General features: G+C 35.5%; 1 protein-coding gene across 1 annotated transcript; it reads left to right on the top strand.

Moving 5' to 3' along the window:
- Nucleotides 1-59: 59 nt before the first annotated feature.
- LOC139121049 (probable UDP-sugar transporter protein SLC35A4) lies at nucleotides 60-16,457 on the top strand. Its single transcript, XM_070685645.1, has 9 exons — nucleotides 60-202; nucleotides 1,475-1,740; nucleotides 2,884-2,989; nucleotides 3,658-3,822; nucleotides 7,961-8,082; nucleotides 8,925-9,072; nucleotides 12,085-12,234; nucleotides 13,084-14,612; nucleotides 14,867-16,457. Exons 1-8 carry the CDS (start codon nucleotides 146-148, stop codon nucleotides 13,300-13,302), a joined length of 1,233 nt encoding a protein of 410 aa, XP_070541746.1. The 5' UTR covers nucleotides 60-145; the 3' UTR covers nucleotides 13,303-14,612; nucleotides 14,867-16,457.
- Nucleotides 16,458-17,177: the final 720 nt, after the last annotated feature.

Genomic DNA, 17,177 nt, shown 5'->3' with positions numbered 1-17,177 from the left:
TTGTGATTTTCCAGTTTTTTCGATCACAGGTGTCATTAATTGCAAAAACTATTTCATAAAAACAAAATAAGTCAATTGTTTTAGCATCTACCTTAGTAGGAGCGATTTTTCAGCGTAACAAATGTAGAAATCAGTAGCGTCAAGAATGACATACCCTTTGGTAGTAAAGATGGCCGCGCCCATCGTGATGGAACCAGACAAGGTAGAGTCCGACGAAAAAGTTATTTGATTCTCAACTATTGAACAAAGTGCTTCACTTTTGAGCATTCAAAATATCACAGGAAGTTGTGTTCTATGACCTATTGTAAAGAGTTTGCACATACGTTTCGTGTGTCTATTCGTATAAACGAGAGTATAGTGACTGATGAATACTCTTCGTTGGGCAAGTAATCTACGGGAGCCAACTGTATTGTTGAACTGATTTGAAACGTAATCAAGTTCATTGGAGAACTTCACATATACATCTGTATAGTAAATTTTACACATTATGCTATGACAGATCCTTCTCTTGGGAAAATTTTACTCTATGACCGACAATACAGGACAATTTTGATGCAAAACCCCAACCAAGTACATTTGACCTTGACAATTATGAGGACCATCGACCAGGGACCAGACATACGAGGAATTACGCCGAGTTCTTGTCTACCAACTATTTCGTACAAATCAATCTAGTCTACATATGAAGTTTGCCAAGCTATCTATTACTGCCCAAGATTGCGTGCCATTAACCCTTTTCCTGCCAGACAGTATCACTTCCCCATCAGCCAAGTCAGTAAAAAGCCCAGTATTGATCGAGCCAAAATATGACGTATTTTCACCCACTTGGCTTGGTCTGTCATAGCATCTTTAGTCCAAAAAAATCAAGGTTACAGTAGTTATGTTTTCAACAACCTTCTAATGTTCGCTATTATGTTAAAATACACCATATGGAATATGTTGTGTTTCATTAATTTTAATCATCTTTACCTGATGGTAAAATATGGACTTGGCAGGAAAAGGGTTAATTAAAATCAAGCATTGTGGATGACGGGTTCACGTTGACATTGTGAAGCTACATGTATCTTTATTGTCCACTCTTCAGCTGCTCCATGATAAAAAATATTTGAAAATCTTAATCAAAATATTCATTAACACCAGATTATATTGCATTTAAGTGGAAATTTTGCGTATCACTCCTCATATAAATTGAGTTAGATCGACAGACACTAATTCCTGTTCATAAAAGTCTTTGATCCATATGGTGTGTTGTTGCAAGATGTGATTGACATCAGCCAAACTATGTTCCTAAATGTCTGGCGGAGAAAAAGATGAGTAACATGAATTTACTATAATCAGATTATGGCATTCACAAAGAAGGCTAAATATTCAATCTGATAGAGAAATTCCTTGTGAAAAATTCAGAGACTGTGTAGTTTTCTTCTCTCGTAGAACAACTAGGCATCATAATTTTTCTTCTTTTTTTGCTTTGCAGACATCTGTCTTACCATTGTATTATGACAAGAAGAAACATGAAGAAAATGGTCAACTTGAAGTTGAACACCATCTCCATGGACACCATCCCTATAGTAACAGCCAACCTCATCATCATCATCATCACCACCACAACCACCATCATGTGCATTTGGATATGCCTCATTCTCCAACCACCAGTCGCCGAGTGGAAGAGCATCCATTGTTACGGCATGGCACTGCCAGGGCTATCCCTACTTGTATTTGGCAGATTCTCTTAGCTTCAGGGTAAGCATTGAAATTACATATCTTTAACTTGGCTTCATAAACATGCAGCAAGATCTCACTTGTGACCTGTCCTTTTCATATCTGAGTGCAATGTTTGACTGAATAACTGCAAATCACAAAGGATATTACTGCTAGCTTTAGCTATCCAATTTTTGTGCATATCAAGTCAACAGACCTTGTATAATACACAATCAAACAACTTAAGCTTATTGTGCTTGATGTTCCAACATGGTGATTTTGATCATATTGTTTTATAATTTTTCCATATGCTCGTAAGCATATATATGGAAAGTATTACTGGTAGGCTGAAACATGTGGTTAGTCAAAAGTGTATTTCATAAGCCTATTTCAAAGCATATGTCTAAACATTTACCAAAACTCTGAGTAGAAATATCACCAGGATGAAGGTTGATTGATCAAAGAAAGCATTTCTGGTTACCTATAAATAACTTTCCCTGCAGAGGCCATAAAATTGTATCATAGATGTAAAAGGTCAGAAGACCACAGGAGAAAATTAATCTAATGTTTACATGAACATCCCACATCTATTCATATGCAAATTTTTCTTTCGCTTCTTGTCCATTTGAATTCTAAGGAAGCTTAGAAACATGTGAATTTATTGTTTACTGAGTTTGTCAGCACATGCAATAACATATGATTCAATATTGTATATTTACTTTCCGCCTACCTTTATTTTTATTTTTGTAAAGATTTGCATCAGCACTTTTTTGTGCACTTCTCAATAACAAATGATAATGAAGGTGTGAATTTTTAGGGAAGAGTAACACAGGAGCAGTTGTACAAAGTCTCAAAATAATGTGACACTTAAATTCATTCTGCTCTCTGCAAATATCAGCTGACTGTAATTGGTGTACCAGTACTTTTTGACCCTCATGCTTGCCTCTCCATTTATGTACGGCTAGATTTTTCTTGTTCCATACACCCCGTTAACCATCACAAAAGTCTTAATCTTAGTTCAGACTTTGTGTTGGTATGTACATTACAGAGATAAGCAATTCTGGATTTGTGATGAATACCATGATATAAAAAGAATAAATGGTTTTACATGCCTAGGATGCCAGTCACAGACTAAAACAATTGCAATCCCAAGCCATGATTTTCTTTTTCTTTGCATTTCACCAGAATCTTAATCTATGGGTCACATGCAATCTTACTGAATCTCTGCAAAGTTGATGGCAAGATCCCTTTCAATTCTTCTGCCGTAGTGCTTCTTATTGAGTTCCACAAAGTAAGTACTTCTAGATACTCATATCTTGTGAAAATGACCAAAAAAAAAAATACCATAAACAAACAAGTAAATGAACAAACAAACAATTTGATAAATGCATCATCTTGAAGGTCATGACTAGGATGTCTGTTGCAAATATGTGAAAGTGAAAAATCACTCACAAATTCCAAAGAAGTGGAGACAATAATCTATCAGATATTTAAAATCAAGAGTGAATCTGATCATACTCATAGAATGACAAAATGAGTAGTTAGTTGATTATCATTACTGAAAAACAATACTTCTCACAAGTAGAATCATACCAATAGAAATTGTAAGAAGAAAAATGTGTTTTGGAGGGTAAAATACATGTACTAGAGACACAAAAGCAAACTGGACAATCTTCAAAATTTCTTACCAATGCTTTAATCCCTTCGTATCCAATTAAAACACTTTTCTTTTCATCATATGTCATAAAGTGTGATGAAACATGTGGATATTTGTCATTTACTTGTAAGTAAAGACCATTTAAATGCTGCTTTTTATACATACTGTAAATTTCACAAGTCGTACAATTCAAATCACTTTCAGCCTGCTCAAATCATGTAGAAATTAATATTGTTTCCTGTAGTTAGAGTTCACAATGACAGCTAAAGCTATCTTTTTTGTCAATTTTTTTCTGTGTGCAGTTGTTATTTTCTGTGGTGATGTTTGCACCAGAGGTTGTGTCCCAGGGTTTGAGGTTGCCACACTGGAGACACTGTGTGCTCTTCGCTGTACCAGCTCTTTTGTACTGCATCAACAACAACATTGTTGTCCACATGCAACTCTATATGGACCCTGCAAGTTTTCAGGTCAGTGTTTGGCTTCATTGTGCAATACAGAGTTGGATGGGATGGTCTTTCAATAAAAACAATTATCCCTGTTGCTGAAATGGCCTTCATATAACCCCAGAGATCCTGTCGCAATTATGAATGTATTTATACATATATAATTTTGTAAATTCAGCAAATTTGGTTTTTCAGTTTTTAGCTCCGCTGTCAGCGACGCGGAGCTTATCAAATAGGTTGATTATCCGTCGGCGTCCGGCGTCCGGCGTCGTCCGGCGTCCGGCGTCGTCCGTCAACAATTGCCTTCTCCTCTGAAACCGCAAGTCCAATTGCTTTGAAATTTTATATGCAGTTCACTTGGGGTGACCTCACTTAAGTTTGTTCAAATTGTGGTGATATTTGCATATTTGTATTTTTGGGGCATTTTCTGCTGTTTTTGGTAAAAAAATCTACTTCTCTGAAACCGCTTGTCCGATTGCTTTTAAATTTAATATGCAGTTTACTTAGGGTGACTACAGTCAGATTTGTTCAAATCGTGGTGAAATTTGCATATTTGTATTTTTAAGGCAATTTTTGTCATTTTTGGTAAAAAAATCTTTAAAAATCTTCTTCTTCAAAACTACTGGTCAGATAGCTTTGATATTTAGTACATATGTCCCTAGGGATGATCTATTTCAGATTTGTTCAAATTGTGCAGAAATATGCAAATTTGCATTTTTAAGACAATTTTTGCCATTTTTGGTCAAAAAATGTTTTTTTCAAAAAGTACTGGTCTGATAGTTTTGAAATTTGGTATACAGGTTTCTATAGATGAACTTAGTAATATATATTGAATTTCTGATGAAATCTGTAATTTTGTATTTTTGGGCAATTTATGCCATTTTTGGTCAAAAATGTGTATTTCAAAAACTGCTCATCTGATAGCTTTGAAATTTGGTATACAGGTTCCTACAGATAAACTTAATGATATTTATTGAAATTATGATGAAATCTGCAATTTTGTAATTTTGGGTTAATTTTTTCCATTTTTGGTCAAAAAATGTGTATTTCCAAAACTACTCATCTGATAGCTTTGCAATTTGGTATACAGGTTCCTACAGATCACCTTAATGATATTTATTGAAATTATGATGAAATCTGCAATTTTGTAATTTTGGGGCAATTTTTGCCATTTTTGGTCAAAAAATGTTTTTCTCAAAAAGTACTGCTCTGATAGCTTTGAAATTTGGTATACAGGTTTCTACAGATGAGGTAAGTAATATATATTGAATTTCTGATGAAATCTGTAATTTTGTATTTTTGGGCAATGTTGCAATTTTTGGTCAGAAAATTTTATTCTCAAAAAACTACTCATCAGATAGCTTTGGTTGACATGTTCCTAGGGATGATCCGATGTGATATATTCAAAGTATGATGAAATCTTCAATTGTGTATTTTTGCAGCTTATTTTAGCCACTTTTTTCTGGCCACTGCATTGAGCTATCAAAGATTTCCTCCTTCTTCATCAACATGTGTCAAAAATAGTTATTCTCTACATAAACACAGCGGAGCTATATCGGCCGCTAGGTCGCTTGTATTAGCTACTATAGACTATAGTCTATAGAAGCTATTGGGATGGGTATCCGTCCAGCGTCCGTCGTCAGTCTGTATGTATGCATTGTATGTATGTATGTATGTATGTATGTCCGTTTGTGAGGCGTCCGTCCACTCAAATATCTTGAGAACCGCAGTACTTACTAATTTGATATTTGTTGTGTAGATGAAAAATATGATTTTGAGAAACTGTTTTTTTTAATTTTTTGATATTGTTGAAAATAGGCAAATTAATGCCAAAAAAGGTGTTTTTGATAAAAAATCTTCTTCTTCATAACCGCTGGTCAGACAGCTTTGTTATTTGGTATACAGGTCCCTAGGGGTAACCCAACTTAGATTTGTTCAAATTGTGATGAAATATGCAAATGTGTATTTTTAAGGAATTTTTTGTCAATTTTGGTCAAAATTTGACTTGCATTGTATGTAATTCTTGTACTGTATAAACCCTATCAATTCATCTAGAAAAAAATAATTAATATGATTTTAAATATTTGAATTAATTAGGAAATCATCAAAGCCAAAATAATTTAGTGTAGTATTATCAGAAAGTTCAACTTTCTTTGACAGTTCATAGTGAAATGCTTACCATCTTGGAGGATTAAAACATGTAAAGGCAACTTTCCTGAATCCCAACTTTGACATATTCTGAACCGTCATTTATTGTGCCCTGTATGTTATCTAAAAGAAATTGCTCAAAATAGTCAATAGAGATAGAGATAGAGAAAGTTCTAATTTCCATTTATGGTTGACTTGGTAAGGATAAAATAAAATTACTTTTTGAGGAAAAAAATAGAGTGGTCAATTAAAAGAGTGGTCAAAAGTGATAGGGTTTTTATGGTAAAGCTTGGCTGTAAGATTCCTCATGTGCTATTTATAGCAATTGTGCAATCTGTGTAAACAGTGCAATGAAAGTTACACAATTCCTTATAATGCTTTTGATGACCTTGAACTTCTTAAGTTTCAAACATTTGTCTCTTCAGTGTGCTTTCTCTGAGTATGTACAGTCTCAACTTATTCAACAGAACTCACTTACAATGTTAATGAAAGATATCCACCTTCTTCATCAATACATGTGTCACAAAAGGTTATTCCCTACTTATTACACAGCAGAGCTCTGTCAACTGTTGAGTTGCTTGTTTTTTCAAAACTGCTGGTCAGACAGCTTTAACATTTGGTTTACAAGTCCCTAGGATGACCTATTAAAGTGAGATAATTTCATACAGTCAGGAAATACTTAATTTTGTATCCATGTCTGTTGTAGCTTCAGGACTTTGGCCCTATGTTTTGCAACCTTTTCATCTTTTTTTTGACTTTTACATTATTGCAAACAGAATTTCAGAGCTATACTAAGTACAGCAGAAATACATTGTATCAATGTTTGTACTGTTCATAGTTTTCTTTAGATGGGTCATTCATTTTACAAAGAAATAAAAGCAAAGTTTTAAATTGCCATTTTGCTATGTTTGTGAATCAGGAAAGTAAGCTTCATGTAGGAATAAATATATATACAGTGTTGCAGCAAGGAATTTGAAACCAAAGGACAGTGTGTTCCACTACCGTTTACTTTGGGGGATATTCTGCACATTTTGGGGACAACATGCATAGGTTTTCAAACAAATTTTGCATTATTTAATTATAAATTAGTTTCACAAAACAAAATTCAAGCATAGAAAGTAGAGGGGGAAACCCCCTCTATTTTCTACGATTCAAGCTACCGGGACTGTGTTGCTACCCCCCTCTATTGTCTACGATTCAAGCTACCGGGACTGTGTTGCTACCCCCCTCTATTTTCTACGATTCAAGCTACCGGGACTGTGTTGCTATGCGTTAATTTCAGAAAAATATAACAGGATACCGTATCTGCCTAAAATCAGAGCTCAGTCAGACTACAACCAGCTACAGCATTTTTGTTACTTGTAATCACAGCTTCGAAAATGCGTAAATATAAGCCTCAAAATAACCATGCAAAACAAAGGCCATTGTCAGTAACAGATATTACTTGCAGACTACACCCATTGAACACAGTCAACTTATGAGTGCACCTGAGGTGACCCGCAGTGCACAAGAATACGGGAAAACAGGTTCCATTTTGGGGAAATTGTCGCAAGGGCACGTCCAGGCTTCAGCACTGTATATATATACGGGTACCCCTTGTGGTCACTTTGATTATGAATATTAATAATCATGAATACCGGTACTAATGAGCTGACTGTCACTCAAGGAAGTCTTGTTAGATTCCAGCACATTGCATTGGAAATGCCTAAGTTATAGAAATTGTGATGCCACTATAGGCTAATCATTATTGCAAAAGTAATATTTCAGTAGTTGTTTTGTTAATTTCACCAAGACAATCTTTAATTTGGCCAAGATACATAAAATATGGAAAGTAATGTCTGTAGTATTGATGTGTTTTTTCCCTTCACTCTAACCATAGCAATGCATACCCATTGCTTATTGACATATGCTTGCTTAGATTTTCCAATTGCACTTTCATGATCTAGCTGAATAATGACACATACAGCTACATAATACATCATCTGTAACAAAATTACTGTCTCTCATCTATCAGGTCCTGAGTAATCTAAAAATAGCAAGTACCGCCATATTGTATCGTTACATCATCAGACGACGTCTGACCAGACTACAGTGGATGTCAATGTGGATGCTAATGTTTGCTGGAATATGTAACAGGTAGATGTCATTCTTGTTTCTGTCATTACTGAACACTCTCTCTCCACAAAATCTGACAATCTTTGATTCCTTGTTTGTTTCTTTTGTGATTTTGAAAGATGGTCTTGTTTTCATACGTTTCACTTTTTCAGATTTGCCAAAATTCATGTTGTTTGAGCACTGCTCCCAGCAAGTTGCTCCTCAGTGATTATGTGGGATCTGTTCATACAATTACTGTACATGTACATGGTGTAACATATAAGGCCCATCGTAACTTTTTTCAGTACTCTGTTCTTCACCAGCACCATTTTCATGAAATACCTCATGAAGCACATTGAAAAACCTGTTTATGCATTACGTATACTGTTATTATGTATAAATCCATGTTCCTGATATGAATTCAATTCAAGGCTTATAACAGTGCATGCAATACATCTACTGGCTGCACTGAAAAGTTGGATATTTTGTATTTGTACATGTCATGAAAAGTAGAACAAGAAACTGCAGGTGATACTGGTATATCCTACATAAGTTGGAAACAACCAGGGCTTTACTAGTATTCAGTGTTTTAAGGATAAAGAATTCAAAGTAATGTCAAATGAGTAAGTAGTGTTCAAGCATGAAATAGAATTCATAATTACTCTGGCTATATTTTCAGCATCATTAATGATGATGTGGAAGACCACCCTCTGAGTTGCATATGTTAGAATTTTGAAGAATATGTGCAACACTTCATTGCCCTGTTTAAAAAGGACAATCACAATACCAACAGTAAGGGTGTAATACATGTAATACTAACCCTGTTCAGGAAGATAGGTGCAGTCTTTCCAAAGGGAAAATCTTCTTGCAATTTTGTTTTACAGTTATGGTGGTTTGCAATTTTCACAAAGTCCCCACCCTGCCAGTGAGATTTATATCACCCTGTATGGTTTGATACTGATGATACTCTACTGTACAATATCAGGACTAGCAGGTGTCTATACAGAATATATACTCAAGAAAAATTACCAGGTTAGTGAGAATTTTAATGATTAGTTTTCTCTGTTAGATAGCTTGCATGTAATGTATTTCTCACCAAAGATTAACTGTCGGTCAATTAAGTAAAGTTATTTTGTTGTCTTTCTTTCTTTAATTTGATTTTTACCTTGCAATCAAATGTAAATGTATTGTTTTCCAGTGGGACGTAAGTAAAAAAAAATTGCGTGTTCTTCTCTGGAGTCCACAGTAGATGTGAAAGAATGATATATATGCAGGGATTTGAATAGCTGGAGGTGATTAAGAGAAAAGGTTTTAGGTTTTAAAAGGTTTTGTGAAAACTTTTTTGTGTGCATGCGAATATAGAGACAAGATACAGAGAATGTGACAATCTAACTTTCCATCCATTCTGTTGTCATGATGTCACTGTAGATGAGTGATATGATCACTGTCATCATGTATTCAGTGATGAATTGTATAGTTTGATTGGCCTTTCATGTGTTGATTTGTGATTACTTTTATAAAATGCATCACTGACCTGTAGCAAGCAAAGTGAAGTGTGAGATTTATTTAATAAAATATACTGAAAAGCACCAACATTAACATCCATTCTCTCTGTGCATTTTGACACCTCTTTGATGAGTTTGTGATTTTGCTATATCGCCCCCATGTGTTCACAAAGAGAAATCCTCCAATCTTCCAGTGTGTGTTACTGGATTAAATTGTTAATCCCTAAGAAAGCGTCATTCTAGTAACTGGTTTTTCTACTCACAGCCTTTTTAAGACAGTGTGTGTTACTAAAACTGTGTGTTTTGATGTCAGCTTTCAAATATTAACTCCTGTCCCTAAGTGCTGCCCTAATCAACCCTTATAGAGACATTCATATGAATACCCTAATACTCTCTAAATTATCAATTGTATAATATACATAGATGCTGTTTCTGGGTACCAGTATGCCATGAATTATGCATGGTGAAATCAAGCTGTATCAAACACCATAGTTTGAGATCTTAGAGCAGCTGTTTAACAGCTCATTAGCCGCAGTCCTCGTGGATATAATAAATTATATCATTATATGGAAGGTGAAAATACAGTGATCTAAATAGTCTGGACATGAATATAACAATGGTATACTCGTGATATATACAAGAGTTTGAACCTGGCCAAGTTGCCCTGAATATGAATTAATTTTCTGCAATGTAGATATTGATCAATAAATTTGAGCAAGATGTTATTGACAAGGGGATTATGCATTTATCTCCTGAGGAAAATTATACACAATAATCACAGTAAAATTGCATCCAATTTTACAATGGCATGTGTAAATTTTGGTTATTTTTAATGTCGTCTGCAGTTGTTTATCTTTATACTTCATTCAAAGAGGTATAAAGTTTGGGTTTTCAAGGCTCTGGCGCTTGTGCATATTTCAAGGATCTGACCAATGTGGTGGTGACTTCTCAAATCATATCAAATTGACAAAATTATACCCCAGGATTTTTGTGATGTCCCCAAAACTTACGGTAGTGTTGGATTATAAGTCTCTGAAGCTTTGCAGGTTAGGCCAGATCCCCAAGGCTATGCTTTAGTCCAATTGTTGAGAAAACATGTATGTACAGAAGGGTAGAGCCACATTGTGTAGCCAATGAGGAGCTGTGAAAGAAATGTCTACAGCTTGCCAAGAAGCATTAACCAGGGTTACAAGTGGTTTGTGAGACACTGTAACCCTAATATGTCAGTGCATTTGCGTAATGAAACAAATAGCAATTACAGGATGATGTCTAAGAACATGAGTTTGGTCACTGAAAAGGGAAGAGCCAGACGCAAGACACTTAATCAGCCATGCATCAATTGTTATGTCCCTAGGTGGTCTATCTCAAATGCCTTTCTTGATAGAAACTTCACATGTGAACAAAAACGTTTTCAAACCATTAAGAATGCAGAGCTTAATGATGTTCATATTGGGGAGATTTTGCTTTCAACTCTAACCCAGTAACCTTAGTGCAACTAGATTAAAGATCTCCTTCTCCAGCGGACGCATTGTAAAACACATATCCAGCCACTGCCATTTAGCACACTAGTTTTTTTCTCACTCACTGGAGCATTTCAATGCAGTGCACATAAATGTTATCAAAGAATAGATTTCTACAGAAGAATGAACTCAAAGAAAAAGAAAATAATTATTATTGTTTGTCGTGCCACAGGCTTATGTTGATTAGGAAATCAAGTGTCAACCACCTGTGGCCATGAAGATATTTACAAATGATTTTTTTTTATTTAGTTATCAGAGTCAGTGAATGGCCACTACTGGTTCAACCAAATACAGATTAATTTTATGCAATCATGTTGATCATAATTCTACTTCGTCTTGTGACTTGACTTTATTTTGAAAGGGATTGATATAGCCTCTTGGTGTAAAGTACAGAAAAGATAATAAATGTGTCTATTTCAGGGTGCAAATTATTGTAAAATTATGTTAGACTAAAATTTCCATGTAAATTTTGGTCAGGCCAGCGTCTCATACTCTTACTTCAGCCCATTTACTGAGGTATTCTGTGATTTAAAATGCTATTGTTTTCTGTGGCAAAGATGCAACCCCCACACATGGATGTATTAAGTTGAAAGATATTATGACTGGGAAAAGGGAAGAAGAGTTTGGGGAAAGCAAGAAAGGGGAACACAAGATTATTATAGTTGTCACATCTGATAATGCCTAGAAATGTCTGTATTCCATGAAGAAGTTCAACTCTAATAGAGGAATCTAATATTGAACAAACAGTTCATCTCCAAACTTGTCCATGTAGGATTGATTACAAGTTTTGTACAAAGAAACAATAAAATATTCAGAGAATCAATGCTAAATTGCTTTTCAACGATTATCTCCTGTATTTAGTAACTTTGATGAATTACTAGTCTCCTTGCTTGATGCTACATTTGGCAAAGATACAGCTCAAAATTGTGAAAGTTTTGAAGTAAAAAGGTATGCTTCAGAACATGAAGATATTTTTGCAACAGAATAAGAAGATAATCTGTGTGTTTTTTCCCCAACAGCTGTCATTGCATTTACAGAACATTCTACTCTACATATTTGGACTGTTCATGAATTATTTCACCTATATTTCAACGACATGGAATGCATCAAGTGAATCTGGTTTCTTTCAAGGATTCACTGCATTGACATTTATCATTGTTATGACACAGGTAAGTCACAAAGATTGCAATGGTTAGGCCATTGAGAGGTATGTGTATGTGTATATATATATATATATATATATATATATATATATATATATATATATATATATATATATATATATATATATATATATATATATATATTATCACACTGTAATATTATTATGTGTTTTTTTGTTATGTCTGCCAAACAAGCATAAAATCTCATAATGACGATATATATATATATATATATATATATATATATATATATATATATATATATATATTATCACACTGTAATATTATTATGTGATTTTTTGTTATGTCTGCCAAACAAGCATAAAATCTCATAATGAAGAAACAAAAATGTCAAGGTCACAGCTCATCATTGCAATGTCAATATCACCAAGTCTGTCTACCCCTGCAGCGATAAATCCTGTTAGCAGTACTTTTAGAATTTTTTGTCCTATTTTCGATGTTGTATTTATGCTATGGGGTTACTAATTATGTTGAAATGTTGGTCAATAAAGAAGTGCATCTAATATGTCTCTAGATATATTAATGGATAAGAGAATTTGGAAATGTCATTTTTCACCACATTTTATGGTATACTGGACATTGCCTTTCATGTGCGATAACTATAGAGTGACAGCACAAATCTAGCAACTGACATTGCAGCACATTTTACCCAACGGCAAAAAATCTGTAAATTATCCAACGTATGCCAAAAAAAAGAGCATTTTTTCAAAAATACATCCTGGATAAAGCTGTATTTTGACAAATTCTCTCTCAATATTTAGGCTTTATCAATTGGAATCAGATACTTTTTAAAATTTCATTTGATTTGAGCTGTGCTGTTTTATTTCACTTCAGGCCGCCAATGGGCTCATCATGTCTGCGGTGATGAAACACACAAGTAATATCATTCGACTGTTCATCATAACCTGTGCCATGCTGGTTACCACCACGCTGTCCATGCTGCTATTCAACCTACAGCTCAATGTCTACTACTGGATAGCATTTGTACTCGTCTTCCTAGCTCTGCTACTCTATCACAAACGAACCAACATCTACACGGTCAAACACTTCTGATATTAATGTTACATATATGAGGGTGCTCCTCAAGGTAAAATGTGTATTCTGATAACTTTTAATAACTCATGATTATTATTTTTGAATTATGTACAGAATTATTTTCACATTCATTGAATATTTACTTCTTAATTAGTATTGACCTTGGTTCAGTGGTGCATTGTGGGTACACTGCACACTTGTTGTTGTGATGCATGTATGATAAACACAACAAATTTATCATTGGTATACAGTATATTTGTATCTCGGTATAATTCATGTTCATATTATTGAATTGGAGGTCATCCTTATGTGCCTTCAAATGACTTCAACTGCCATGGCAATTTTATTTCTTCTCATCTGCTAACCAAACTGTTATAATTACACTATTTATAATTATCTCATCTTGCTAGATGATATCTATTAATGAGTAACATGTTAGGTCATACATGGCTGTAATTTCAACGAAAAATGTTCATCAAACTTCAGATGTCAAGAGTTTTACCAAAACATGCAAAGTCATCTGAGTGTCAAAGTACAAGCCTGATAGCTAAGTGTTAATCACCTGTAATTGATGTAAGTCAGTATTTTGTTTCATGCCTTGCCAAGTTCCCCTCTCAAGAATTAAGCCACGGTCTCTTTTGTGTCAGTTATTAAAATGCATTCTAGTTATATGCACTGTGCAACAGTTCTATTAAATCTAGGCTCCCTTCTATGATTTTGAACCACTTGTGAGAAATGTAGTACACTGTAGTCTAATCAGTGATTGAAAAATTTACCAATCTCTCCTGATCGCACAATGTTGTTGGCACTTTTCATAAACAAAATTTCAACTCCAGTCAACCAAGTTTGATCAACACAGGGACTGTCAGCACTTGATGATCAACACAGGGACTGTCAGCACTTGATGATCAACACAGGGACTGTCAGCACTTGATGATTAACACAGGGACTGTCAGCACTTGATGATTAACACAGGGACTGTCAGCACTTGATGATCAACACAGGGACTGTCAGCACTTGATGATCAACACAGGGACTGTCAGCACTTGATGATCAAAACAGGGACTGTCAGCACTTGATGATCAACACAGGGACTGTCGGCACTTGATGATCAACACAGGGACTGTCAGCACTTGATGATCAACACAGGGACTGTCAGCACTTGATGATCAACACAGGGACTGTCAGCACTTGATGATCAACACAGGGACTGTCAGCACTTGATGATCAACACAGGGACTGTCAGCACTTGATGATCAACACAGGGACTGTCAGCACTTGATGATCAACACAGGGACTGTCAGCACTTGATGATCAAAACAGGGACTGTCAGCACTTGATGATCAACACAGGGACTGTCAGCACTTGATGATTAACACAGGGACTGTCAGCACTTGATGATCAACACAGGGACTGTCAGCACTTTGTGATCAACACAGGGACTGTCAGCACTTGATGATCAACACAGGGACTGTCAGCACTATGATTAACACAGGGACTGTCAGCACTTGATGATCAACACAGGGACTGTCAGCACTTGATGATCAAAACAGGGACTGTCGGCACTTGATGATCAAAACAGGGACTGTCGGCACTTGATGATCAAAACAGGGACTGTCGGCACTTGATGATCAAAACAGGGACTGTCGGCACTTGATGATCAAAACAGGGACTGTCGGCACTTGATGATCAAAACAGGGACAGTCGGCACTTGATATGCCATATACGCCAAAACACAAATATTTGTATCCCAGTAGCTGAAACTTCTGATGGTTTTGTCAGTATTTGTATTCCATGAATTATCTACAGTTTATTTTGTCTGTTCCAAAAACATGGTGAAATACCAGTCAACACAGTTGTATATATGTGGCATGTATTTAGTTTCATTGCAGTGTTTTTGAATTTAACATGCATACATGATTTCAATTGTATAATAATGTATTTCTTTGATGCATATATACCGTGCTGGCAAGCTACATTTCCACAGTCTTACAAGCACATCTGCTCGTATTGACAAATAGGACAAAAACATACAAAACAAAGTATCAAAAGTTAGCTTCAATACTACTGGTAGTGCTTCTCCATTCTAACAGTGTCTGTGTACATTTACATCTTTATGATAGAGCTATGAAAACTTTATTTGATAATCATTACCACTGAGACTAGAGAAATATAAACTTGATGTAAATAATGTGATCTTGCTAAATTAATGTATACTTCTTGCCTTTGAGTATAACATTTTAGCAATGAAGTAGTCACAGTCTCCAATAATCACACATCAGCACGTCTGAATTCACAATTACCATATTTCACATAAATATTTCTGTATTTAGAGGAGTACATTTTTTCTCATCCAATGGGACAACTCGTAGTTTATTGGCTGGAATGGCATCACCTTCTTCAATACCTGTGAAAGGAATGAGAGGCATCGTATGGCTAACTGATGTCATCGTTGAGGGCGGGCTTTGGCTTACAGTAAGGAAAATGTGAGGTATTTGTATGCACAGTGTGTTCTTCACGGTCGTTTCTTAATGATGCAGGGATCTCTTCTGATATCCAAAGAGAGATTTCCTTTCTATTCTTTGACTTTCAACCGATAAGAACTTTTAACCATTAAGAACTGAACATTTGTACTGTAGTCTTTTAGAATGGTAGACTAGTTATTTTGCAGTTTTCAATTCATCTAAGTACATGCGCAGATTATGTGACCCACCTCACTATAAAACCTCTATAGAGTTACGGGATGACTACTGTGGCACTTTCATATTTACAAGCATGAAGCTAAAAATTGCAGAAATAGATATTAATTTTTGTCTAGCGAAGTGATTAATGGGCTAGAACCTCGCCGTGCTTTTTGTTTCATACCCAAAAGTAAGGTTTTGGGGTCAATACCAGAACTACGGAGATTTTCCACACAAAGTCGTGGATGACCTTTTCAATGCAAAAAGACACCTAGTTATCACTATATTTATTGAATTATATTTTAATATCTTTTGATATCAGTATTCAACGTAGCTCAAGCCATGATGAGTTAACGTAACGCCCCCTTGCAAGGTCATGGAAGATGCCTTGTAACCTTGACAACGGCTAAGACTGAGTCGTAACTCTCAGTTGACCAGTCAGTGTCTGTTTTTTGAATTGATATTTGTATTAAATGATATATTGTACGCAAATTCAATCGCTTCATGGTTATATTGTATGTACTCCCTGAAATGTTTTAGGCCCTAACCTGTACCTGCTGGTTGTATCACACGGCGTGTTTAACCTGTACACAGAGCAGTGGGTGAAAGAGGACTAACGTTCATTGCCCTTTTTTTCCATGCTCACTCTTTACACCATTGTCCCCAGAATTTGAAAGGAGAAAAGCATTACACCACATTAACAGTCGAAATAACTGGGTAGACAATAATGACGGATGAGGGGGGATTACAGATGCGCATTGCAAATGTAAACGCTTTCAAATCTTAGATGCCGCGCAGTTGTAAACCTATTTTCAAGAGAGTGGCGCTAATTGATTTGTTGATGGATATAGCTTAACTGTCCGTCGGACGATATAAATGTCTTCTGTTTGGTCACCTGGAAAAGAGACCGTTATCAGAGCCTGTTTTGTTTTGTTTTGTGCTGTGAATAACCTGTACAATTTCCTATTACAACCCCAAAGTTTGGGCGAAAATTTCTAGTGCGTCAGCACAGTGGACATGTCACCAATGTGAAAACTACCATCCGGTTTTTGTAACCCTACCAAGGTCGTCATGCGTCAACGTCGTGCAATGTCGGCCTATTCCATTAAATTGCATTGAGAAATGCCGGAAAATGGCAGTTTTAATATTGTCATTTTATCGAAGCTTTCGCAAAGACCAAATGAAAGAGGCTATGAGAAATGTATACAAAAA

The sequence above is a fragment of the Ptychodera flava genome, chromosome 21 (genome assembly GCF_041260155.1).
Source record: "Ptychodera flava strain L36383 chromosome 21, AS_Pfla_20210202, whole genome shotgun sequence".
Taxonomy (NCBI): domain Eukaryota; kingdom Metazoa; phylum Hemichordata; class Enteropneusta; family Ptychoderidae; genus Ptychodera; species Ptychodera flava.
The sequence above is the reverse complement of the archived record's forward strand: the minus strand, read 5'-3'. Positions and strand labels throughout refer to the sequence as shown.